General features: G+C 47.9%; 1 protein-coding gene across 1 annotated transcript in view; it reads left to right on the forward strand.

The window, feature by feature from the left end:
- Positions 1-27,950, forward strand: part of LOC140488078 (tricarboxylate transport protein B, mitochondrial) — a 79,386-nt gene that overhangs the window by 22,465 nt on the left and 28,971 nt on the right. The window contains exons 2-3 of the mRNA XM_072587794.1: positions 18,440-18,547; positions 23,888-23,987. Coding sequence (XP_072443895.1) covers positions 18,440-18,547; positions 23,888-23,987 — 208 coding nt within the window. The remainder of the gene's footprint in view (positions 1-18,439; positions 18,548-23,887; positions 23,988-27,950) is intronic.

Below are 27,950 nucleotides of genomic sequence, written 5' to 3' on the forward strand. Positions count from 1 at the left end.
TTGTCTCTGAAAAAATATCCTATCAAATCTTGCTTTTTTTGAATAACTTTCAATGACTCAATCTCAACAATCTCTCCTCTTCCGGGAGAACAGAATTCCACGTTGTAGCTGCGGTATTTTGTCAGGTGACAACTCCTGGTAACACCATGGTATTTGCCACCTCTCCCAGTCCCGAGCTAAGAGTTGCTTGAGAGAATTTGGCTTTGCTTTGCCTTGGGACTATCTAGTGATTGGGGGGGGGGGAGGAGAAGAGACGAGACATCATGCTAGAATATCTCCAGAAAGGCCCTGTTCTTGAATAACAGGGTTTATGCATGATGGCAACAAGTACAACTATAGTTAGACGTCATTACAGAGACCTTGGGGAGTTACTGTGGAGACGTCGTAGGGAGCCAAAGTAGCATGATCATTAACCTGTTCACAACCATTCTTTTATATGACATGAGCTACCATCTGAGGCATTAAAAGCACACCCCTCTTTTAAAAGGGGCATCACTTATTCTTAAAACTGTATTCTCTAATTCCTGTCTCTCCATTGAGACAGATCATCTTTTGGCTATCCACCCTAATAAGCCCCCTCAAAATTTTGACCCCTCATTCTTCTAAGCTCACAAGAGTCAAGAAGGATAACAATCAGCAGTGGGAGGCTAACTTCCTGTTAATTCCAATTTTACTTGAATTCAAATTTTGCTATGTGGCATGGTGGGATTTGAACCGTGTCCCTAGAAAAAGATCCAATGGTACTCTCTAAGCAGTGCACCAACGCTGTGATATTCTGTGCGTGGTGATAGGCATTGGCACGTCGATTGTGGCATTGACTGCATATTAGAGGAACAACATTTTACCTTTCGCCTGGGCAGCCTACAGCCCAGATGTCTCAATATTGAGTTCTCTAATCTCAAGTATCCTTCCCGCTCCTCCCCCTCCTCCCATCCATTCCACCTACCATCCCTTGCTTCCAGCCGCCAAATGGATTCATCCCCCCCACCCGACCAACCAGGTCGTACACTCTAACCAATGTTTGCCTATCACTCCCTCACCTCACCACTCCACCCCTCTCCCCACCCAAAACCCTCCCCCACCTTTCCCTCTCTTTATCTGTAGCTCACCCCTACCCCCACCCCCAGTCCTGAAGAGGGGTTAATACCCAAAATGTTGACTTCCCCACCTCCTGATGCTGCCTGCCTTGCCGTGCTCTTCCAGCCTCCTGCCTGGCTACTTTGACTTCTGGTTGGGCCATGAGAAAGTCAGAGGGAACCCTGGACACTAGCACGATGCCACTGCCTCCTCCATTGCAGACCCTCTACCTGCTCTTGACAACTTCCTTTCTTCCTGTCAACCATACACTCAGTCCCATCCCTCATGAGACCTAAGAAATAGCAGGAGGCCTTTCAGCCCCTCAAGCCTGATCCACCGTTCAACATGGCTGATCTGACATTCCTCACATCCACTTTCCTGCCCTCTCCCTGTAACTCTTGATTCCCCGATAGATAGATTCTTGATCAATCTCAGCCTTAAACATACACAAGGGCTCTGCTTCTACAGCTCTGTGTGGCAAGGAGTTCCAGAGACTCTCAACCTTCTGAGAGAACAAATTCTTCCTCATCTCAGTCTGAAATTGGTGCCTCTTTATTCTGAGACTGTGCCCTCTGCCCTCTGAGGGGAAACATCTTCTCAGCGTTGGCCCTGTCAAGCTCCTTAAGAATCCAATATGTCTCAATGAGATCACCCCTCATCCTTTTAACTTCCAGTGAGTACACACCCACCCTGTTTAGCCTTTGCATTATTATAGCCGCCTCAAGCCTCTTCCAGATATTTTCTAATCAGAGGTGTTCAGGAGCAGGTCGGACCAGAACCCCCTGGCTCAGAGGTAGGGACGCTACCGCTGCACCACAAGGGCCGTTGTCAAGCCTCTTCTGTGCAAGTTACCGAGAGAGCCTGAGGCTGTGATGTGGCTGACGCTCTGTGCTGTGCTGGGTTTCAATGGCATCCCCTGTTATTGGTATCACAGCTTGCGTGTCTCTCCCTGTGACCGGCAGCGCTGGGTTGAGGGGGCCTTCCAGTGACTGACCAGCCAGGCTGTGGAAACCCCTGAGAACCCAGTTCCAGGAGCAGGTCCCAGTGAGGAAGGCCAGCACATAGAGCCTGCGCCAATCAGTCATCATGTTATTGGTCAATTATTCCAGGATTGTCAGCACTTTCGTTCTGTTGATTTGTCTTCTCAAATAGTTTGAATTTTTTTCTTCCTCTTGAGAAGTTAGAATGTTGTCCTTCATCAGGAATGTTGTCAGTAAACATCAGGACGGGGGATTGTTTTTATTAGCCTATGGGATGAGGGCGTCACAGTCTAGGTCAACATTTATTGCCCATCCCTAATTACCCAGGGGGCAGATAAGAGTCAGCTACATTGCTGTGGGTCTGGATCATAAGAAGGCCAGACCAGGTAAGGACAGCAGATTCTTTCCCTGAAGGGCACTAGTGAACCAGACGAGTTTGTTCAGCAAACAGCTTTCATGATCCCCATCAGAGGCTTAATTTTCAATTGTTATCAGATTTAAATTCTACCCTTTGCCATTGCAGGATTTGAACCCCAGGGCATTACCTGGGTCACTAGATTAATAGGCTAGCGATAACACCATTGGATCATTGCCGTCACAAAGAGATTGCAAGCTTATTTAAATACATAGCATCTCACAGGACCAAAGGAGACCATTTGTCCCATGACGCCTGTGCCAGCCCTTTCAGGTATTTAACAGGTTCCCCTTCAACAGCTGGTCACCTCTCTCTAAAATTAACTTTCCGCTGCTCTCCATGAGGGGGGTACAAACAGCCACAGTGCTGTTAAGGAAGGAGGTTACAGGATTTTCACTCTGTGACAATTGAAAGGACAGCGGCTTTGTTTTGAATTTAGATGGTTTTAAATTGAAGCATTGGATGGTTATTGGGATGCAGGGACGTGTGGAAAAAGCAGGAAATTGGCACTAGGGAATAGAGCTGGTATGGGTATGATTGGCCAAAAGGTCTCTTTCTGGACCATACTAATTCTATGGTTCAGCGATACTGAGTTTCCATTTACCCTATCAAGACCCTTTAAGAATGGGATATGGGTGAGGTACTGGCATGATAGAGGATTGGCTTACTGGCAGAAGGCAGAGAGGACGGATAAAGGGATCGCAGCAGGTAACTAGTGGAGTGCTACAGGGGTCACTGTTGGGACCACAACTGTTCACGTTATACACTAACGATCTGGCCGAAGGAGCTGAGGGCATCGTTGCTACGTTAGCAGATGATACAAGTTGAGGTGGAGGGAGAGATCATTTCGAGGAGGCGAGGAGGCTGCAGAAGGGCTTAGGAAGGCTAGGAGAGTGGGCAAAGCACTGGCAGATGGAATGCCATTTGGGAAAGGGTGAGGTAATGCACTTTGGTAGGAAGGATATGGCATAGACTATTTTCTAACTGGGGAAAGGCTTCAGAAATCGGCACCACAAGGGGACTTGGGATTTTCTTCAGGTTAAAATGCAGGTTCAGTTGGCAGTAGGAACGTCAATGTAATGTTAGCATTCATTTCAAGAGAGCTAGAATACAGGAGCAGGGGTGTGCTGCTGAGGCTGTATAAGGCTGTGACCTGACTGCATTTAGAATATTGCGAGCAGTTTTGGGCCCCGTACCGAAGAAAAGATGTGTTGGCTTTAGAGGAGATCCTGAGGACCCTGTGGAAGAATGGTCCTGAGGAGGATGGGCTTGTCATATGAGGAATGGTTGTGAGGACTCTGCGTCTGTACTCAATGGAGTTTAGAAGGATGAGGGGGGATCTGATTGAAACTTAGAGTACTGAGAGGTCTGCATAGAGTGGATGTGGAGATGATGTTTCCACTGGTGGGAGAGACTAGGACCTGAGGGCACAGCCTCAGAGTAAAAGGACAATCCTTTGGGGTGGGAATTTGTGTTGCAGACGTTTCGTCCCCTGTCTAGGTGACATCCTCAGTGCTTGGGACCACAGAACCACACCAATGAGCACCGGAGTTACAAATCTTTTCACAAACTTTGAACAATCCTTTGGAACTAAGTTGAGGGGGAATTTCTTCAGCCAGAGGGTGGGGATTCTGTCTCTCAAAGCTGTGGAGGTCACCTAATTGAGTGTCTTTCAGACAGAGATAGATAGGTCCTTGATGAGTAAGGGAATCGAGGAATACAGGGAGAAGACAGGAGACTGCGGCTGAGTAACCTATCAGCCAGGATAGAATGGTGCAGCAGATTCAGTGGGCCAAATGGCCTAATTCAGCTCCTGTTTCTCATCATCTCATAGTTCTTTTGAGACTTAACTCATATTAAAACTTGCTGATGTTTGTAACTGGAGCATCACACCCCACCCCCCCACAACTCCACCCCCGAATGTTTCAGGCTTTCCAGTATCATAGAAGCGTCTAATGGTGAGAAAGGAAAGTTTGCATTCACCTAGCACCGTTTGCATCCTCTGAACATTCTAAAGATTACAGCCAGTGAAGCATGAGGATGATTGTAATGCGAGAACTGTGGCTTCTAATCTGTGCACAGAAAGCTCCCACAGACATCGTCTTTCATCAGTGAGAGAATTATTGGCCAAAGCACCACAGGGCACTCTGCATCTTGTTTAATAGATCGCCTGGTGATATTTACAGGCACCTTGTGAGAGCAATGTGACAGCCCTGTGAAACTGACCCTCTGACAGTGCAGCACTCCCTTAGGACAGACCCTCTGACAGTGCGGCACTCCCTCAGGACAGACCCTCTGACAGTGCGGCACTCCCTCAGGACAGACCCTCTGACAGTGCGGCACTCCCTGAGCACTCAACCTCCAACAGTGTGGCACTCCCTCAGCACTGATCCTCCGACAGTGCGGCATTCCCTCAGTACCGTCCCTCTGATAGTGCAGCACCCCCTCAGTACTGACCCTCGGACAGTGTGGCACTCCCTCAGTACTATCCCTCTGACAGTGCGGCAGTCCCTCAGGACAGACCCTCCGACAGTGCGGCAGTCCCTCAGGACAGACCCTCCGACAGTGCGGCAGTCCCTCAGGACAGACCCTCCGACAGTGCGGCAGTCCCTCAGGACAGACCCTCCGACAGTGCGGCAGTCCCTCAGGACAGACCCTCCGACAGTGCGGCAGTCCCTCAGGACAGACCCTCCGACAGTGCGGCAGTCCCTCAGGACAGACCCTCCGACAGTGCGGCAGTCCCTCAGGACAGACCCTCTGACAGTGCGGCATTCCCTCAGCACTGACCCTCTGACAGTGCGGCACTCCCTCAGCACTGACCCTCCGACAGTGCGGCAGTCCCTCAGGACAGACCCTCTGACAGTGCGGCATTCCCTCAGCACTGACCCTCTGACAGTGCGGCACTCCCTCAGCACTGACCCTCTGACAGTGCGGCACTCCCTCAGCACTGACCCTCTGACAGTGTGGCACTCCCTCGGTACTGACCCTACGACATTGTGGCACTCCCTCGGTACTGATCCTTGGATAGTGTGGCGCTCCCTCGGTACCGACCCACTGACAGTGTGGCGTTTTGTCAGTACTACATGGAAGTATTCTGAGCTGACGTGTGAAGGGTGGGGTTTTGACTCGAGGGTTGTGTTTGTTACTGAGTTAGGGTTGGCAGGGTAACGTGACGATAGGCTAAAGTTCCCACAATGCAGCAAAGTGTCGAGCGACCGTATGATGGAACGGCCTGCCCCCGGGGCTCTGTGACCCAATCCCTGAGCCAGCTGGTTGGACAGAGACATTGTATTTGTGAAGCGAGTGGGAGGGTAGTACCTGCAGTCATTGCAAACTTGGCTCCAGTTTGTGAATTCCAAGGCACACTGGACAAAGGGCCCCTCGATGCAATTGACTGTAGTTTGCCCTTGACTCAGTATATTCACCATTGTACATCTTTAACCAGTAACTCTGATGGATGTAATAATTAAAACAGCCATAATCCATATATTGTACCAATGGAATGTCACTGGTTGTGAAAGAAGGTGATATGTTGGCACGGACTGGCACCCAAATCACGTCATTTGAGTAGTGATGAGAATGTAGGAAATAGAGGGCTCTTGGGGTGCAGTGGTAGTGTCCCTATCTCTGAGTCAGGAGTCCTCACTTGCTCCAGAGGTGTCATAATGTCTTTGACCAGGAGGGTTCAGAGATGAACCTCCTCTGCTCTCTCTGATTAAATGGTTGCCGTTCTCGGACTCAATCATAGACATTGATTCTATGTCTATCAGGTCAAAAAGGAAATATCTGCAAGAAATGGGAGTGGGAAAAGGCCATTCTGCCCCTCAAGCCTGTTCTGCTCATCAGTGACAATATGACTGACCTGATGTGGCCATATTTTGTGTCTGACCCCAGTAGCCCTGGGAGCCCTAGTTAATCAGAAATCTGACTATCTCAGTCTCACACACACATTCAGTGACCATGGCTCTCCATGCCAGAGAATTCCAAAGTGCAAGGACGTTCTGAAGGATGAAAATCCTCCTTATCTCTATTTGAAAAGGAGGTGCTTTAATTTGAAACAGTCTCTCCTAATTCTGGACGCCTCACGAGAGGAATCATCCAGCCCGTGTGGTCCCTTCAGAATCTTTATACATCTCAATAAAGTCACCTTGCTCTTCTGAACTCCCACTGAGTACAGGCCCCACTTCCTCAAGCTTTCTCCTGGCAATGATCCTCACCTCTCCACACCTGCACACACGAGACTCTGCTACCAAGGCTGTTTACGAAGAAATTTGTTGTTCACTTTCATGTACAAGGTTTGTGTTAAGACAGGAGCCTGAATCAACATGTTTACAGGAACACTCTGTAGGCACCAGCTCTGTCGGTAAATATTATGAAAGGGATATAGGGCACTGTGCAAATGAACTGCTGATCTGGAATTTACCCCTCACCGTCAAAGAGCATAGAAAAGGCTATTCAGCCAATCGAATCTGTGCTAACCTATTTACCACTTTCCAGCACTTGGCCTTGAATGTTGAGACTATTCAAGTGCTCATCCATGCAACGTTTTAAAGACTTCCTGCCTCAGTTACCTACCCAGATAGTGCTTTCCAGACCCCCACCACCCTCTTGATGGGGGAGAAAAAAAACCTTCTCCTCTAAATTGTTCACTGCATTACTGTGCCCCCTCTTTTTTTTTCTTCAGTCATAGGGTGTGGCTGTCTCTGGCTGGGCTAGTATTTATTGCCTAGAGGGCAGTTGTGAGTCAGCCATGTTGCCGTGGGTCTGGAGTTGCATGTAGGCCCAGACCAGGCAAGGAAGGCAGTTTCCTTCAGCAATGGTCATCATTAGGCTCTTACTTCCAGGTTCTTATTGGATTCAAATTCCACCCTCTGTCATCCAGTATGCCCTGGATTAATAATCCAGTAATAATACCATTTGGCCCGTGCCTCTCCTAACCTCAACCTTTGACTAAGAGGAACAGCTGCTTCCTGTCCATGCCCCTCAGAACTGTGTACACTTCACTCACCACCAGTCTCTCTCCACCCCAAAATTGTACATTTTAAGAAAGCTGAGATTGAAAAAGTACAGGTGTGTTTAAAAGTACAGGTACCTAGTAGCTTGTACCTGTCTGAAGATGCTTTGCAATGGCCTGGGTGAGATTTTAATTTATTCAAGACCACTTGCATAGATACAAAATCTGCCTCATTGAGAGTGAGTGTGTGTGTGGCTAAATCCGTTAGTTCCCACGTGTTAAGGTGCGGCCTTGTGTTTGCCGTGTGTGTGTGTGTCTGTAGCTGTGAGTGTGTGTGCATGCGTATGTCTGTGTTTGTGTGTGCGCGTTGTGTTTGTGTTTGTGTGTATGTGTGTGTGTCTATGTGTCTGTGTCTCTGTGAGGCTATGAGAGTGTGTGTGTGTCTATGTGTCTGTGTCTCTGTGAGGCTATGAGAGTGTGTGTGTGTTTGTGTGTCTGTGTGTGCGTGCATGTATGTCTGTGTGTGTCTGTGTTTGTTTGTCTCTGTGTGTTGCTGTGTCTGTGTGTGCGTGCGCGTATCTGTGTGTGTGCGTGTGTCTGTGTGCGCGTGTGTGTCTGTCTGTGTGTGAGTGTGTATGTCTGTGTGCACGCGCGTGTGTCTGTGTTTGTGTGGGCTATGTGAGTGTTTGTGTTTGTGTGCGCGTGTGTCTGTGTGCACACGTGTGTGTGTGCATGTCTGTTTGCACGTGCGTGTGTATCTGTGTTTGTGTGTAGGGCTATGTGAATGTTTGTCTGTGTTTGTGTCTGTGTGTGTGTGGGGCTGTGAGAGTATTTGTGTTTGTGTGAGTGTGTGCGTGCACGTGTGTGTCTGTGGGGCTGTGTGAGTGTTTGTGTGTGTGTGTCTGTGTGTGTGGGGCTATGTGAGTATTGGTGTGTGTGTGTCTGTGTTTGTGTGTGGGGCTATGTGAGTGTTTGTGTGTGGGCTGTGTGAGTGTTTGTCTGTGTTTGTGTCTGTGTGTGTGTCTGTGTTTCTGTGTGTGTGTGTGTGTGCGTGTGTTTGTGTTTGTGGGGCTATGAGAGTGTTTGTGTTTGTGTGTGGGGCTATGTGAGTGTTTGTGCTTGTGTGTGTGTGCGTACGCGCGCGAGTGTGTGTGAGTGTGCATGTCTGTGTGTGTGCACGCACGCATGTGAGTCTGTGTTTGTGTGTGGGGCTTTGTGAGTGTTTGTGTTTGTGTCTGTGTGTGTGTGTGTCTCTGTGTGTGTATTTCACAGAATGCAGAGCGAGTCTATTCAGCCCACTATGCCTGCACTCATCCTGTTACCTAGTGCCGATCTCCTCCCTCTTACCCATTCCCCTGCTCACCATTACTACCCTTGTGGGGGGTGGGTGTTTTGAAAGTTCACAGATCCATGTTGGCCTGTCCTTTATTATAAATTCAGTGAGAGGGGTAGTGCAGTGTTCCTATTGAATATAAACTTCCATGGGGAATAACTGTTTTGTAGTGAATGCTGAATTAGGAAACTGACAGAGTGTGGTGGAATGGCTGGTACGTTCACCCTGGTGAACTCTGCACTCTGTTCAACAGCATTGGGTGACTGATGAACAAACATTTTGAACAGATCAGGCCAGTGTTTGTCACCAGGCGAACAATCACAGTCATTGCAATCTGGGAGGGAGCCGTGGCTGTTGATTGGCCTGTGTTTATGGGGTGTTGCCCTGGCAGCCAATACTGCTTCTTATATTTGTGCTGACTCATGTACCTCGGTGATGCTCCTGTCCCTGAGCTTGCCAGCAGGCGTACAGTCTGAGCAAAGCTGAAAGCAGGGGCAAAGAATTCACTTTCAAAGCAATTACCATCCCGTGTCAGTCCATGTCTGTCTGTCAGGGGGCGGTGTGAATGTTTGTGTGGGGTATACTGCCCCTGTGTGTGTGGGAGAGAGGAGGGGGTCATGCTCCTGTGTATGGGGCGGGGGAAGAAGAGGAGGGGGTGAAGTCCCAGTGTGGGGGTGGGGTGGGGGGAGAGGAAGAGGGGCTGAAGCCTGAGTGTGGGGAGTGTGGGGGGGGGGGGGGAGAGGAGGAAGAGGGGATGAAGCCCCTGTGTGTTGGGGTGGGGGGGTGTGATGCCCCTGTGTGTATGTGTGTGTGTTGTGGGGGGTGGAGGGGGAGGAGGTGGTGTGTGTGTGTGTGTGTGTGTGTTGAGGGGGGTAGGGGGAGGAGGGAGTGATGTGTGTGTGTGTGTTGGGGGGGTAGGGGGTTATGTGTGTGTGTTGGGGGGATGTAGGGGGAGGAGGGGGTGATGTCCGTGTGGGGGAGTAGGGGGTGGTGTGTGTGTGTGTGTGTGTGTAGGGGGTGATATGTGTGTGTGTTTGTGTTGGGGAGGGGGTGGGGGGGGGGAGGGGGTGATGCCCCTGTGGAGGGTGCTGTCCCCATGGGGCTTCGGTGGTCTGGCCCAGTTGGAAGTGACGGCCTTTTCAGGTGTGATGTTCGTGTGAGACCCCTTTCCCACACTCAGGCGGGTTTTAAAGTACAGCTGGGGGATTCCCCTGTTTATATTTTTAGACTAGATTACTTATCATGTGGAAACAGGCCCTTCGGCCCAACAAGTCCTCACCGCCCCTCCGAAAAGAAACCCACCCAGACCCATTCCCTTACATTTACCCCTTCACCTAACACTGCAGGCAATTTAGCATGGCCAATTCACCTAACCTAATCATTGGACTGTGGGAGGAAACCCACGCAGACACAGGGGGAATGTGCAAACTCCACACAGACAGTTGCCCGAGGCGGGAATTGAACCTGGGTCTCTGGCGCTGTGAGGCAGCAGTGCTAACCACTGTGCCACCATGCCACCCTAAACCTTTATCTAAACCTTTATCCTCCAACAACAAAACGAAAACAGAGGAACTGGTGATGATCATGTCGTTGGTTGTGGGAGCTTGCTGTGTACAGATTGGTTGCTGCATGTTTTCTCTTTATTCATTCAGGCTAGGCCAGTATTTATTGCCCATGCCTGGGGGTAGTTAAGGGTCCACCCCTTGCTGTGGGTCTGGAGTTACATGTAGGCCAGACCGGGTACGGATGGCAGTTTCCTTCCCTAAAGGACATGAGTGAGCCAGGTGGGGTTTTACAACAATCGGCAATGGATTTGTGGACATCATTAGACAGTTTTTAAAAAAAATTGAATTCCGTTTCCACCATCTGCTGTGATGGGATTTGACCCCGAGAGGATCCCCAGAATATTATTTGGGTTTCTGGATTAACAGCCCGGCGATAATATCACTAGGCCAATCGTTTCTCCCTATACCTCAGATTTTACTTCATTACCTTTGAAGCACTTTGAGATGTCCTTGGTTCATGAAAGGTGCTATACAAATGCAACTTTGTCCACATAGGGGTTGCTAAATCTGCTTAGATATATTTCTGAAAGTTAGTAATGTGCCTTTAATTGCTGCACCCAATCAAAGAGCATCTTACCCCCCTGCAGTATTTTGAAGACTAATTAACAGAATCATTCAATGAAAACTCACTATTTCGAAACCCCCAGGATTTTTCTGCTGTGTTGCTTGCGGTAACGCCCAGAGATAGATTCCCTCCAGTGTGGAAACAGGCCCTTCAGCCCAACAAGTTCACACCGACCCTCCGAAGAGTAACCCACCCAGACCATTCCCCATATCCTATTACTCTACATTTATCCCTGACTAATGCCAAACCGTTACCACCCAATGTCTGGAGGAGGAACGCCTCATATTCCGTCTTGGGACCCTGCAACCACACGGGATCAATGTGGATTTCAGCAGCTTCCTCATTTCCCCTCCCCCCACATTATCCCAGTCCCAAGCCTCCAACCCAGCACCATCCTCCAGACCCATCTATTACTCCCCCCTCTGACCTATTGCCTTCTCCGTCACCTTCATCCACCTATCGCTTTCTCAGCTACCTCCGGCAGCCCCACCCTCCTCCCATTTATGTCTCAGCAGCTCCCCCCGCCCCCCCCCACACCCACTGGGCCACAAGCCTCATTCCTGGTAAAGGGCTTATGCCCAAAATGTTGATTCTCCTGCTCCTCGGATGCTGCCTGACCTGCTGCGCTTTTCCAGCACCACACTCTCAACTCTGATCTCCAGCATCTGCAGTCCTCACTTTCTCCTCCCTGACTAATGCACCTAACTCTCACATCCCTACACTCTACGGGCAATTTATCATGGCTAGTTCACCTAACCTGCACATCTTTGGACTGTGGGAGGAAACCGGATCACCCGGAGGAAACCCACGCAGACACGGGGAGAATGTACAAACTCCACACAGACAGTCACCCGAGGCTGGAATTGAACTTGGGACCCTGGTGCTGTGGGGCAGCAGTGCTAGCCACAACATGCCGCCATCAATTTTTAAGAGATCAATTTATAAAGCCCTCACCTCACCGTTGATGCGCTGTACAACAATTACCTGCATTTATATAGCTCCAGTGACGTAATGCTGCTTCACGGGAGTTTAGGGTGGCCTCGCCCTAGTGGCGTGTACTTTGACATCGTGTTGTGGGTCTGGCTTCCTTACCTGAGGAAGGATGTTCTGGCCATACAGGGAGAGCAAGAAAGGTTTCCCAGTATTTCCTGTCATCTCAGGAGTTAGACATGAAGAGAGACTGGATAGAAACCAGAGCAGCAATTGCTGGAGAAACTCAGCAGGTCTCGGCAGCATCTGCGGAATAAGAAAGCAGAGCTCTGGGTCCAGTGACCCTTCTTCAGAGTTCTGCAATCTGTAACCTGAAATGTTAACTATGCTTTCTCTCCACAGATGCTGCCAGACCTGCCGAGTTCTTCCAACAATTTATGTATTTTCTTCTGCTTTCCTGCACCTGCAGTTCTTTTGCTTTTGGTTTGTTTAGAAACCTGTTAAGCTTCGGACGATATTCACAGGAATTTGGAAGAATAAAATGCGGGCTGAGTTTAAAGAATCCTACAAAATTGTAACAGGATTAGACATAGAGTAAACACAGGAGAGAGGTTCCCGATGACTCTGGAGTCTAGATGCAGAGGCACAGTGTAAGGGTACAGGGTAGGCCATTTGGGACTGAGATGAGGAGAAATGTCTTACCCCAGAGAGGGGGGACCCTGTGGAATTCTCAGTCACAGAAAGTAATAGAGACCAAAACATTGAAGGAGTTGGCTCAAGTTCTTATGATGAAGAGTTTGGGGAGAAAGCGGGATTCTGAGTTGGATGATTAACCATGATTCTATCAAATGGAGCAGGAACAAAGGACCGAATGGCCTACTCCTGTTCCTATTTTCTAGGTTTCTTTGTTGCAGTTAACCATGGATTATGGTGGTACAGGAAACAACGTCTTCCCATCATACAGCTGACCAGGAGTCCATGTGTTGTAAGGATCGGTGGGTTGATTCACAATCCATGTGCCTGTGTTTATGAATACACCTTCCTTGACCTTCAAAACCAGGAGTGGGACTTGGATCTGCCATGGTTAGCACTGCTGCCTCACAGCGCCAGGGACCCAGGTTCAATTCCAGCCTCGGGTGACTGTCTGTGTCGAGTTTGCACATTCCCCCCGTGTCTGCGTGGGTTTCCTCCGGGAGCTCCAGTTTCCTCCCACAGTCCGAAGAAGTGCAGGTTAGAGTGGATTGACCATGCTAAATTGCCCCATAGTGTCCAGGGATGTGCAGGTTCAGTGGGATCACTATCCGGAAATGCAGGGTTACAGGGAAGTGATGGGTCTGGGTGGGATGCTCTTCAGAGGGTTGGTGTGGATTCGATGGGCCGAATGGCCTGCTTTTACACTGTTGGGATTCTGTGATTATGGTTCAGAGACAGGGCTCCTCCCATTCTGCACCATAAGAGAATCTGCCATCTTCATTAGGAACGGAAAATGAATCAAATCTCCCACTCCCTTAGGCATCATTGAACAAATCCAGGTTGATTAGTCTTAATACCACAGTCCTTCCTCCTTGGAGCTTCCAATATGTTTTTTTTCTGACACAGTGCAATAAATATTATGTAAATTTAAAAGGGAAAGAAAGCATTAATAGGAAAGACTGAAATGCTTTTGAAATAATTCCGTACTTACGAAGTGCAGTCTGTCTTTAGAATGGAAGATGTAAGGAGTCAATTTGTGTACAGCAAACTTCCATGAATGCTGTGGGATAATTACACGATGTGTTACTGTGAGAAATACTGGCCTGGACCCAGGTGATGTTCCCCCTCCCTCTTCGAAACCAAGGCAGTGATACCTTTCCTACCCTCCAGAGTGGACAGCCAGGGTTTCTGTTTAACGACTCAATGTGAAAAAAGCATTGCACACCCTCTGTACTCTCCTGGTGTGTCCGAGTGAGTTACCCCATAATGCCAGGAACAGGTGAGCTAGCAAGTGGGCCGCAGCAACGTGTCTCCGTACACTGTGCCCCTTTACGGACCAAGAGCAGACAGGGCCCTCAGCCCCTTGAATCTGTTCCGCCATTCAGTAAGATCACAGCTGATTGGATCCCTGCACCAATGCCCTTTCACCCCTGGCTTATCGAGAATCTATTTACCTCTGCGTTAAAAATGTCAAGAGTCTGAAATTCTTTTCCTGAAGATGTGGTGCATGCAACAACTCTCTCTCTCCTCCGAGAGACGAAAATGTTTCAGTGGGTGATCTTTGATGTTTGAACGGTGATCCCTAGTTCTTGATTCTCCCATGAGAGGAAACATCTTTTCCACCAGCAGCCCTGCCAGGACCCCTCAGGATCTTGCATTTTTTTCAATCAAGTCGCCTCTTCCTCTCCTAAATGCTAAAGGAAGAGTGTGGCACTGGAAAAGCGCAGCAGGTCAGGCAGCATCCGAGGAGCAGGAGAGTCGACATTTCAGGCATAAATCCTTCATCAGAAAACCTTATAGAAAATCTGATGAAGGGCTTTTGCCCGAAATATCGACTCTCCCGCTCCTCAGATGCTGCCTGACATGCTGCGCTTTTCCAGCACCACACTTTCGACTCTGATCTCCAGCATCTGCAGTTTTCACTTTCTCCTAAATGCTAAAGGAAAATTGTTGTCTTTACTGTGAATCAGGATAACAAGTGCAGGTCGTTCTGCTACGATATTAACACAAATTCGCTGTAATGCAATTGACAAATTGGGGACATTGTAAAACTTTGAGCTTTAGAAGCAACATGTGGTGGCTGTAACATGATTACATCGCCAACACTTTAAGCACTGTTTCTAAAGTGCGATTTTCTTTTCTATAACGCAGGGTTACCCAGGAATGCAACCATCGCGTTATAGAACTTCCTGCAGCTGAATTGGTCACCGTGGTGTGACTTTGGTTTTATAGTATTGCTGTCAGAATCCTTTCAGAGGAATCCAAGGCTGGTCTTTCCCTGTCACCTTCCTGTTATCCTATATGTAATGTTTTGAGGATGGGTTTGCAGGACTCCCCGAGGTACCATGGGACTGGTAGCCCAGCAGTGAAGGTCTGGCTGGGTGTGTCTTCTATGTTGGTGCTAAGTATTCCACATCAGGAGCCAGAGAAAGGCTGAGGTATTTCTCCCTGTGACTCAGCTCATGTTCTGTCCTTGACCAGCTCCTGGAAAAAAATACATAAGGATTTTAATGTGGACAAGTGTGAGGTGATACACTTTGGCCGGAGTAATCGGAATGCAAAGTACTGGGCTAATGGTAAGGTTCTTAGGAGAGCAGATGAGCAGAGAGATCTCGGTGTCCATGTACACAGATCCCTGAAAGTTGCCACCCAGATTGACAGGGTTGTTAAGAAGGCATACAGTGTTTTGGCCTTTTATTAATAGAGGGATTGAGTTCCGGAACCAGGAGGTTATGCTGCAGCTGTACAAAGCTCTGGTACGGTCACACTTGGGAGTATTGTGTACAGTTCTGGTCACCGCATTATAAGAAGGATGTGGAAGCTTTGGAAAGGGTGCAGAGGAGATTTACTAGGATGTTGCCTGGTATGGAAGGAATGTCTTACGAGGAAAGGCTGAGGGCCTGGAGGCTGTTCTCATTAGAGAGAAGAAGGTTGAGAGGTGACTTGATAGAGACATACAAGATAATCAGAGGGTTAGATAGGGTGGACAGGGAGAGCCTTTTTCCAAGTATGGGGATGGCAAACACGAGGGGACACAACTTTAAAGTGAGGAGAGATAGATATAAGACAGATGTCAGAGGGAGTTACTTTACTCAGAGAGTAGTAAGGGTATGGAATGCTTTACCTGCAATGGTAGTAGATTCGCCAAGTTTAAGTGCATTTAAGTCGTCATTGGACAGGCAAATGGATGTACATGGAATAGTGTAGGTGGAATGGGCTTCAGATTAGTATGACAGGGCGGCGCAACATTGAGGGCCGAAGGGCCTGTATTGCGCTGAAATATTCTATGTTCTATGCTCCTGGAGACTCGCAAACCAAGGGCCCAGTAGTATTATCGATAAACTATTGGTCCAGAGACTCAGATAATGTTCTGAGGACCTGGTTTCAAATCCCACCGCAGTTAATCATGGCATTTGAACTTGATTTTAAAAAATGATCTGGAATTAAGAGTCTAACGATGAGCATGAAGCCATTATTGATTGTTGGAGAAACCCATCTAGCTCACTAATGTCGTTTAGGGAAGGAAACTGCCATCCTTCCCTGGTCTGGCCGACATGTGACTCCAGACCCACAGCAACGCGGTTGATTCTTAACTGTCCTCTGGGCAATAATATCTATAAATAATAAATACTGACCTCGCCATTCACATCCTGTGATGAGTGAAGAATAAAAAAGATTTGATTTAATTTATTGTAGTCACATGTACCTAGGTACAGTATAAAGTTTTGTTTTGAGGGCAATACAGGCAGATCATAGCAAATAAGGACATAGGTCATAGGGTGTTCAGACAGAGTGAGGTATACAGGGTTACACTGCACAGGGGGTACACAGAGCAAGACCAACATTAATTAGATCAACATTATTTCAAGTTAGACAGGTCGATTTAGCAGTCCAATAACAGCTAGAAAGAAGTTGTTCTTGAACCTGCTGGAGTGTGTGTGTGTGTGTGTGTGTGTGTGTGTGTGTGTGTGTTTTCAAGCTTCTGTATCTCCTGCCTGATGGAAGAGGTTGGAAGAGAGCATTATCAGGTTGGGAGGGGTCTTTGATAATGTTGGCAGTCTTTCCATGGAAATGAGAGGTGTGGATATAGTCATAGAGATGTACAGCATAGAAACAGACCCTTCGGTCCAATCCGTCCATGCCGACCAGATATCCCAACCCAATCTAGTCCCACCTGCCAGCACCCGGCCCATATCCCTCCAAACCCTTCCTATTCATATATCCATCCAAATACCTTTTAAATGTTGCGATTATACCAGCCTCCAACACTTCCTCTGGCAGCTCATTATATACATGTACCACCCTCTACCTGAAAAAGTTGCCCCTTAGGTCTCTTTTATATCTTTCCCCTCTCACCCTAAACCTATGCCCTCTAGTTCTGGACTCCCCAGCCCCAGGGAAAAAACTTTGTCTATTTATCCTATCCACGCCCCTCATAATTTTGTAAACCTCTATAAGGTCACCCCTCAGCCTCTGACGCTCCAGGTTCTGGATTAGTGGTGCTGGAAGAGCACAGCAGTTCAGGCAGCGAAATCGACGTTTCGGGCAAAAGCCCTTCATCAGGAATAAAGGCAGTGAGCCTGAAGCGTGGAGACATAAGCTAGAGGAGGGTGGGGGTGGGGAGAAAGTAGCATAGAGTACAATGGGTGAGTGGGGGAGGGGATGAAGGCCACCCTCTCCTCCCTGACCTATCACCTATATCCCCTCCCCAATCACCATTGTACTCTATGCTACTTTCTCCCCACCTCCACCCTCCTCTAGCTTATTTCTCCACGCTTCAGGCTCACTGCCGCTATTCCTGATGAAGGGCTTTTGCCCGAAACGTCGATTTCGCTGCTCCTTGGATGCTGCCTGAACTGCTGTGCTCTTCCAGCACCACTAATCCAGAATCTGGTTTCCAGCATCTGCAGTCATTGTTTTTACCTCTGACCCTCCAGGGAAAACAGCCCCAGCCTGTTCAGCCTCTCCCTGTAGCTCAGATCCTCAAAACCCTGGCAACATCCTTGTAAATCTTTTCTGAACCCTTTCAAGTTTCCCAACACCTTTCTGATAGGAAGGAGACCAGAATTGCATGCAGCATTCCAATAGTGGCCTAACCAATGTCCTGTACAGCTGCAACATGACCTCCCAACTCCTGTACTCATCATTCTTGTTTTAAGTCAGAGTAGAGTCCATAGATGGGAGTTTGGCTTCTGTGATGGTCCGGACTGTGCACACAACGTTCTGTAGTTTTCTACGGTACTGGGCAGAGCAGGGTTGCTGTACCAGGCCGTTATGCACCATCACAGTGAGAACTGCCGCTATGTGGCTATTATCTCATTGTGAGAGCTTGCTGTGAGTAAATTGACTCCTGTGTCCCAACAACAGTGACTCTTTCAGTGGACTGCATTGGCTGTAATGCGATGTAGTGATATCCTGAGGTTGGGAACAGCACTATATCAACACCTTGAGGTTGGGAAAGGCATTATATGAATGCTGTGAGGGTGGGAGATGTGCGATATTATGTAAAGTACATTTCTTTCACACTGCTGAGAGAAGTGGGGCGTCACGGTGGCACAGTGGTTAGCACTGCTGCCTCACAGCGCCAGAGACCCGGGTTCAATTCCCGCCTCAGGCGACTGACTGTGTGGAGTTTGCACATCCTTCCCGTGTCTGTGTGGGTTTCCTCCGGGTGCTCCGGTTTCCTCACACAGTCCAAAGATGTGCAGGTCAGGTGAATTGGCCATGCTAAATTGCCCGTAGTGTTAGGTAAGGGGTAGATGTAGGGGTATGGGTGGGTTGCGCTTCGGCGGGGCGGCGTGGACTTGTGTGGACCTGTTTCCACACTAATGTAATGTCATCTAATCTAATCAAAAGAAAAAGCAATCATAATATTTTCGTCCTGGTGATTATCTGGAATTTAAATGTTGGTGATTTTTCTTGTGCAGGTGGGATTGCAGGAGGAATTGAAATCTGTATCACCTTTCCGACTGAATATGTGAAGACTCAGTTACAGCTGGATGAGAAAGCAAACCCACCGCGGTATAAGGGAATCGGTAAGGACTCCACGCTGACTCCCTTTCTGACTGGCTTCTGCTCACCTTGACAAACTTCAAATGACATTTTACCAGTCGGCCATGTGGGTTTCTCCTTATTTTAGTTTTTAAGTTTAATTATTTTGTTCCTCGCTTGTTTTTAAGGGGAGCACTGAGATGGGCTGAATGGCCTCCTCCCCGTTGTAACAATGATGTGATTCTGTTACTTTCCTTTCTCATAAAGTCCTAGAGATGTACAGCACGGAAACAGACCCTTCTGTCCAACTCATCCATGTTGACCAGATATCCCAACCCAATCTAGTCCCATTTGCCAGCACTTGGCCCATATCCCTCCACCTCTTTATCTCATTACAGCCTTGGTTCAAACAAGGACAAAAGAGCTGAAATCCACCAAAGTAGGGTGACATGGTGGCTCAGTGGTTAGCACTGCTGCCTCACAGCGCCAGGGACCCGGGTTCAATTCCAACTTCGGGGAACCATCTGTGTGGCTTTTACACATTCTCCCCGTGTCTGTATGCGTTTCCTCCAGGTGCTCCGGTTTCCTCCCACAATCCAAAGATGCCCAGGTTAGGTGAACTGGCCATGCTAAATTGCCCAGTGCTCAGGAATGTGTAGGCTATGTGCATTCGTAAGGGGTTAGTGTAGAGTGATAGGGTAAGGGAATGGGTTTGGGTGGGATACTCTTCGGAGGATTGGTGTGGATCTGTTGGGCTGAAGGGCCTGTTTCCACACTGTCGGGATTCTATCCTAACAGCAAGCTTCAACAGCTGATTGACGTCTCCTGCTGTTGGATTGACATGCAGAGAGTATTGTAGCTATTAACAGATTGAGTTTTACACCATGTGTTCTCCAGTTTGAACAGTCCTGTGCCTTTTATAAATTTTATGAATTTATGGAAAAGAGATGTGTACACTGGGGGCGGATAAGATTGTGCTTGTAAGTGATGCTTCTGTGGTCAAATAGCCCGAATAATCAGATGTTGGATTAAAAACACAGCCACTCGTGCTGACCCTATTAAAGACCCTAAGAATCATACAGTAGGGAAACAGACCCTTCAGTCCATGCTGACCATAATCCCAAACTAATCTAGTCCCACCTGCCTGCTCCTGGCCCATATCCCTCCGATTTCCTATTCATGTAGTTATCAAAATGTCTCTTAAAGGTTGTATTTGTACCTACATCCACCAGTTCCTCAGGAAGTTTATCCCTTTCTGACTGCTCACCTTGTCAAACTTCAAATGACATTTTACCAGTTGGCTATGTGGGTTTCTCCTTATTTAAGTTTTTAAGTTTAATTATTTTGTTTCTCGCTTGTTTTAAGGGGAGCACTGAGATAGGCTGAATGGCCTCCTCCCCGTTGTAACAATGCTATGATTGTGTCACTTCCTTCTGTTATAAAGTTATGGAGCTGTACAGCATGGAAACAGACCCTTCGGTCCAACTCATCCATGCTGACCAGATATCCCAACCCAATCTAGTCCCATTTGCCAACACTTGGCCCATATCCCTCCACCTCTTTATCTCATTACAGCCTTGGTTCAAACAAGGACAAAAGAGCTGAAATCCACCAAAGTACGGCCTTTCTCTGTGTGAAACATTTGCCTCTTATGTTTTTTTTAAAAAATCTCTCTCCTTTCACCTTAAAAATGTGCCTTCTAGTCTTGAAATCCACCATTTTAGGGAAAGACAACTACCATTAACTCTATCTATACCCCTCATTATTTTAGAAACTTTATAAGGTCATCTCTCAACTTCCTACGCTCCAGTGAAAAAAAAGTCCCAGCCAGTCCAACCTTTCTTTCTAACTCAAACGCTCCATACCCAGCAACTCAAACCACCTCATGAGACCCAGTCTCTTAGAGAGAGGGGGGGAGATGGCAGATGAATCAGAGTCATAGAGATGTACAGCACAGAAACAGACCCTTCGGTCCAACTCATCCATGCTGATCAGATATCCCGAACCAACCTAGTCCCACATGCCAGCACCTGGCCCATATCCCTCCAAACCCTTCCTATTCATATACCCGTTCAGATACCTCTTAAATGTTGCAAATTTAATAGGCTCCACTACTTCCTTTGGCAGCACATTCCATACACGTACCACCCTCTGTGTGAAAAAGTTGCCTCTTAGGTCTCTTTTATATCTTTCCCCTCTCACCCTAAACCTATGCCCTCTAGTTCTGGACCCAGAGAAGAGACTTTGTCTATTTACCCTCTCCATGCCCCTCAGGATTTTATAAACCTCTATAAAGTCACCCCTCAGCCTCCGACACTACATAGAAAACAGCCCCAGCCTGTTCAACCTCTCCCTACAGCTCAAATCCTCCAACCCTGGCAACATCCTTGTAAATCTTTTCTGAACCCTTTCAAGTTTCACAACATCTTTCCGATAGGAAGGAGACCAGAATTGCATGCAATAATCCAAAAGTGGCCTAACCAATGTCCTGTACAGCCGCAACATGACCTCCCAACTCCTGTACTCAATAAAGGAAAGCATACCAAACACCTTCTTCACTATCCTATCCCCCGTGACTCTATTTTCAAGAAACTATGAACCTGCACTCCAAGGTCTCTTTGTTCAGCAACACTCCCCAGGACCTTACCATTAAGAGTATAAGTCCTGCTAAGATTTGCTTTCCCAAAATGCAGCACCTCGCATTTATCTGAATTAAACTCCATCTGCCACTTCTCAGCCCATTGGCCCATCTGGTCCAGATCCTGTTGTAATCTGAGGTAACCCTCTTCGCTGTCCACTACACCTCCAATTTTGGTGTCATCATCAAACTTACTAACTGTGTACCTCTTACGATCACATCCAAATCATTTATGTAAATGACAAAAAGTAGTGGACCCAGCACCGATCTTTGTGGCACTCCACTGGTCACAGGTCTCCAGTCTGAAAAACAACCCTCTACCACCACCCTCTGTCTTCTACCTCTGTATCCAAATGTCCAGTTTATGAAGATTTTCTTTTTTTTAATAAATACCTTCTATATCCTCCTTCCCCTTCCCCATCGCGCTCGCGCTCTCCGTCTCCCATTGCTCCCTTTCTCCTCCTGTGCCCTCTCTTTGGATGGTGACCCCTGTCCCCGATGTGTTAGAAATGGATGAAAATATCTCTGAATGTCTGGTTACCTCTCCAAAGCCTCCTTCAGGCTTTGAGTGATTGACACTGCAGTGCAATACTGAGGGATGCCTGCAATGGGGATGGTGCAGACTTTCAGATGAGGCCCATCTGCCTTCTCAAGTGGGTGGGAAAGATCTCACTATCCTGCTCCAGGTTTAACAGCTCTCTCTCTATGGCCCTGAGAATCTCTCCCATCCTTTGACCTGATGGTCTGACCATGTATCACGTCTCTCTGCACAGATTCTGCATTTACAAACAGAAGGACGGTTTTATTCACTCACGGTCTATGGATGCCATTGGTTGGATCAGCACTTATCTGCTCATTCATATAGCATGGTGTAATTATAGAATCATAGAGATGTTCAGCACAGAAATAGACTCTTTGATCTAACTCCTAAATGCCGACCAGATATCTTAAATTTATCTAGTGCCATTTGCCAGCACCCGGCCCATATCCCTCTAAACCCTTCGTATTCACGTACCCACCCAGATGCATTTTAAATGTTGCAATTCTACCAGCCTCCACTACTTCCTCTGGCAGCTCATTCCAAACACATACACCACCCTCTGTGTGAAAATGTTCCCCCTTAGGTGTCTTTTATATCTTTCCCCTCTCACCTTAAACCTATGCCCTCTAGTTCTGGACAGTCCCATCCCAGGGAAAGGACTTTGTCTATTTTCCCCTATCCATGCTACCCATGATTTTATAAACCTCTATAAGGTCACTCCTCAGCCTCCAATGCTCCAGGGAAAACAGCCCCAGCCTGTTCAGCCTCTCCCTATTGCTCAAACTCTCCAACCCTGGCAATGTCCTTTCTGAACCCTTTCACGTTTCACAACATCCTCCTGATAGGAAGGAGACCGGAATTGCATGCAGTATTCCAAAAGTGGCCTAACCAATGTCCTGTCCAGCCACAACATGACCTCCCCACTCTTGTACTCAGTACTCTGACCAATAAAGGAAAGCATACCAAACGCCTCCTTCACTCTCCTATCTACCTGTGACTCCACTTTCAAGGAGCTATGACTGCACTCCAAAGTCTCTTCGTTCAGCAACACTCCCGAGGACCTTACCATTAAGTGTATAAGTTCTGCTAAGATTTGCTTTCCAAAAAAGTAGCACCTCCCATTTATCTGAATTAAACTCCATCTGCCACTCCTCAGCCCATTGGCCCATCTGATCAAGATCCCGTTGTAATCTTCTTCACTGTCCACTACACCTCCAATTATGTGTCACCTGTAAACTTACTAACTATACCTCCTATGTTCACATCCAAATCATTTATATGCCTAGAATTGAAAGAAGGTGCATTTAAATAGCATCCACCTTAGGCACTTTGTAACAAATGAAGCCCGTCTGGTTTACTGATACCGTCTGACAGAAATCCTGTCTGACCTACATGTAACTCCAGACTTGCCGCAAGGTGGTTTACTCTTAATGACCCGATGGGCAGTAAACACACACAACACCCAGACCCTGTGAATGGCCTTTTAAAATAAAGGCCCATTTGGCTCAGCAACTCACTCAGTTTGAGGTTAATTAAAGCTGAATAATGCATGCTAGGCCCTGTTAGCCTCTCCCCGCTAGATCAGAGAAACCTTTTCTAGTTGCTATTGTAATGTCAAAACTGCAACAATTAATCTGTGCACAGCAAGCTCCCACAAATAGTAAGGTGCTAATGACATGCCACAATCTGTTTAGGTGATGCTGATTGAGGGATAATTATTGGTCAAGGGACCAGGGAGAATATACCTGCTTGCCAATTTTTTAAAAAAAAGAATCCATGGAATTTTCTACATCCACCCGAGCGAACTGCTGAGAGTAATCCTATCGCCTTTGGCACAACTATAAGGCTGTACCTCTGGCAGTGCAGCCCTCCCTCAGTCCTAGCACCTGACAATGCCCGTCCACACTGTTGTCTCAAATCTGGCCCACGTGTGACTCCAGACCCACAATGATGTCGTTGACTGTTAACTGATCTCTGACGATAAATGTTTAATGTCCATATTGTCTCAAATCAGTGATGGTGGGACGCAGAACCCATGACCCTCTGATCCAGAGGAGTGAAAGCTGCCATCCCAAGCCAGGGCTGTTATCTTCAGGCGGTGCCGGAATTAGCTCGAGGGGCCGAATAGCCTGCTATGTGAAATGGGGGTAAATGAATGCACGTTGTTTGTAAGTGGAACCAGCTGTTTTTGTTTTGTTTCCCTAGGTGACTGTGTGAAACAGACGGTTCGGGACCATGGGGTAAAGGGGCTTTATCGTGGTTTGAGCTCACTGCTGTATGGATCTATTCCCAAGGCAGCTGTCAGGTACACTCCCCGATTACCTACTGTCTCTTACAGGTTTGCAAAAGAGCTGAATGAGGCAGCAGTCCTCTTTCTTTTAGAATCCCTACAGTTCAGAAGCAGGCAGTTCAGCCCATCGCGTCCACACCGACCCTCCGAAGAGCGTCCCACCTAGATTCACCACCCTGTAACCCCTGCATTTTCTGCATCTAACCCACCTAATCTGCACATCCCTGGGCACTATGGGTAATTTCCCACGGCCAATCCACCCTAGTCTGCACATCCCTGGGCACTGTGGGTAATTTCCCATGGCCAATCCACCCTAGTCTGCACATCCCTGAGCACTATGGGTAATTTCTCATGGCCAATCCACCCTAGTCTGCACATCCCTGAGCACTATGGGTAATTTCCTATGGCCAATCCACCCTAGTCTGCACATCCCTGAGCACTATGGGTAATTTCTCATGGCCAATCCACTCTAACCTGCACAGCTTTGGACTGTGGAGGGAAACCAGAGGAAACCCACGCGGACACGGGGAGAATATGTAAACTCTACACAGACAGTTGCCTGAGGCTAGAATCGAACCTGGATCCCTGGCGCTGTGAGGCAGCAGTGCTAACCACTGTGCCGCCATGCTGCCCTTTGCTGGGATGCCCCACCCCAGTAGCCCTTGAACATAGTGGAATTCCAGCTCAGTCAGGTTGGGCAAGGATGGTAGACTTCTCCAGAAGGGCATTAGTGAATCCGATGGAGCAGTTCAGGAGAGGTGGATATCTGGAATGAGTGGATTGTTTCGTGAGGAAAGGTTGCAGCAGCTGGATTCGTTTCCTGGGTTGGTCGAGAAGACTGAGCTGCAGGTATAAGCGCCTTCTGAAATGGACTAGAATTCCACCATGTTCAAGGGCAACTGGGGAGGGACTTCATAACTCACATCCCAGCAAAGGGTGGCACGGTGGTTAGCACTGCTGCCTCTCAGTGCCAGGGACCTGGGTTCGATTCCAGCCTCGGGTGACTGACTGTGTGGAGTTTGCACGTTCTCCCCGTGTCTGCGTGGGTTTCCTTCAATTTTATAGGAATTATGGAGTCAAGAGACATGCAGCACGGGAACAGAGCCTTCGGTCCAACTCGTCCATGTCGAACGAGTTTTCCAAACGCAACTAGTCCCACTGCCTGCATTTGGCCCAGGTCCCTCTAAACCATGCCTATTCCTGTCTTCAAAATGTTGGAACTGTACCTGCATCTACAACTTCCTCTGGCAGCTCCTTCCATATACAAACCACCCTCTGTGTGAAAAGGTTGCCCCTCAGGTCCCTTTCAAATCTTTCTCCTCTCACCTTAAAATTACACCCCCTGGTTTTGAATTCCCCAAATCTAGGGAAAAGACCTTTTCTATTCACCATCTCCATGCCCCTCATGAGATTATAAACCTTCTATAAGGTCACCTCTCAACCTCCTACATTCCAGGGGCAAAACACCCTAGCCTATCCAGCCTCTCCTTAAAACTCAAACCCTCTAGAAACAGTAACAGTAACTGGTAAATCTGTTCTGCACCCGCCCCAATTTAATAATATCCTTCCTATAGCAGGGGAACCAGAGGTGCACACAGTACCCCATAAACAGCCTCACCAGTGTCCTGTACAGCTGTGACGTGACATCCCAACTCCTATACTCAGTGGTTTGAGCCCTGATGTGGAGGAGCTGGTGTTGGACTGGGGTGGGCAAGTTAAAAAATCAGACAACACCAGGTTATAGTCCCAACAGGTTTATTTGGAAGCACTAGCTTTTGGAGCGCTGCTCCTTCATCAGGTAGCTGTGAAACAGGATTGTAAGACACAGAATTTATAGCAAAAGATCACAGTGTCATGCGACTGGAATGATATATTGAACAAACCTAGATTGCTGTTAAGACTTAACTCTGAGCAGTGAAGGCAAGCAACTTTCGATGAACAATGTGCCTGAACCCCACGGTCTGTCTGTTCTGTTGAAGTGTGTAGGAGTGGGTGACGTGGAAAAGGTGTTTCCTCTTGTGGGTCTGTCCTGAACTGGGAGGGGGTGGGGGGTGATGGTTAAGACATGGTTTTAACATTAGGGGTCACCTTCTCAGGACAGAGGTGAGGGGCCATTTTCACAGGGTACTGTGCGATTTCAGAGCCCTGTCTCTCTGGAATGCAATATTCCTATTAAGAGTGGATACATTGTCATTGAGCAGCAGAATCCAGGATTATGCAGGGGGTCGGTGGAATTTAAAACAGAAACCAATCAGCCATGGCAGGGGAGGCTGGAGGGTGAAATGGTCAATTTCTCCTCCTGTTGTTTATGTTTGCATGGTGCACAGTTGTCTTTGGGTATCTCTCCCATTGGACGGTGTAAAAGATCTGATGGAACTCTGTCAAAGAAGGATGAGGGATGGTGTTCTCACCCCAGTGCCCAGAGGCTAATGTTTATCCCTCAATGACACAAACCGCGATTACCTGATCGTTGGTGTGTGTGTGTGTGTGTGTGTAGTGCTTGCTGTGTACAAATTGCTGTGGTTTCTGCGCTGAATCACTTCACTCTATTGGCTGGAAAGCACTGAGGGATGTCTCGTGGTTGCGAACGGCGCTATGTGAATGCAGGCTTTAAATGAAAGTGACCCTTCCCCTTTGTTCTCCCCATCATTTGTCGCCATTTCCTTCCTTTCCCTCCTGTGTGGATTGGTGGGTGCAGAGGACAGCAGTTACTCGAGGAAGAGTTGGACAAGGTGCCGGAGAGGGAGGGTGGATGGAGAGCAGGGAGAGGTGCAGAGATAGGAAGAACAGGCTCTGTCTGTATGAATGAGCTCGGTTGGGGCTGAGTACTTTCTCCTCCAGCTGTCGCTGTGTCCCAGTCCATTCTCTGAATGGATCACCTGAGGGCAAGTCAGAGTGAACCAGTTGATCCGGTCACCTGGAATGGGGAAATTAAACAAAGAGCCTGAACCATCAAGTCAAGAGGGAATGTACATGCTTTCAGCTGTGGGATTTAGAATTGAAGCTATCTCTAAAATCTTAAGTCCTTTGTCTTCAGATTTCAAATGGAACCAAAGCAGACTGTGGCTTCAGGGAACCTGCTATTGGGAAACAGCTTTCTAAACACCGAACATGAGAGCACTCCGGCTTTTAACCAGCTCTGAGCATTAGCCCTGATTGTCGTTAATCAAGTAGGGTGACATCCTGAAGGGAGCTGGTGTCTTCAAAACAATAAATTACTTACCAGAGCCATCTACACACAGTGGCTCAGTGGTTAGCACTGCTGCCTCACAGCACCAGAGAGCCAGGTTCGATTCCAGCCTCTGGGGACTGTCTGTGTGGAGTTTCTCCCTGTGTGCATTCTTTCCTCTGGGTGTTCCAGTTTCCTCCCACAATCTAAAAATATGCAGTTAGGATGGATTGGCTGAATTGCCCTTTGTGCCCAGGGATGTGCAGTTTAGGTGGGTTCACCAGGGGGAAATGCAGGGTTACAGGGATAGGGAGGGGGGGTAGGTCTGGGTGGGATGCTCTCGGATTGAAGGGTTTATTTCTGAGCTGTATGACTCTAGGGCTCTACAATAGAGCTCAGATTCTTGTCTTAACACGTCATAATGACCGCTCAGCTGCTTCCAAATGCAAGAACTGGTTTTCCCAGTCACAAAGGGATGACTGCAGTGAGTTTGTACAGGATGACATGGATAATCAGAGGGATCTTTAAAAGTTTGAATTAAAGGCTCTGAAGCCTGCATTGAAAGCTACATCAAAGGGTCTGTATAGACTTGTAAAGGATTCCTCAATGACAGAGAAATGAAAGAATATTCAATAGCTGCTTTTACTCTGCCTCATTGGATGGGAATTACTAGTTGTTAAAAGATCAGACCCTGACCGCATCACTGTCTGCTAGTCTGGTAATCATTTAATACAGCAAAAATTGAATTGTTGCCTTGTCCCAGCCACCGGTTCCTATCTAACCCTCCTGTGAGCACCTTTAGGGTCTTT

Source organism: Chiloscyllium punctatum, chromosome 17 (assembly GCF_047496795.1).
Source record: "Chiloscyllium punctatum isolate Juve2018m chromosome 17, sChiPun1.3, whole genome shotgun sequence".
NCBI lineage: Eukaryota > Metazoa > Chordata > Chondrichthyes > Orectolobiformes > Hemiscylliidae > Chiloscyllium > Chiloscyllium punctatum.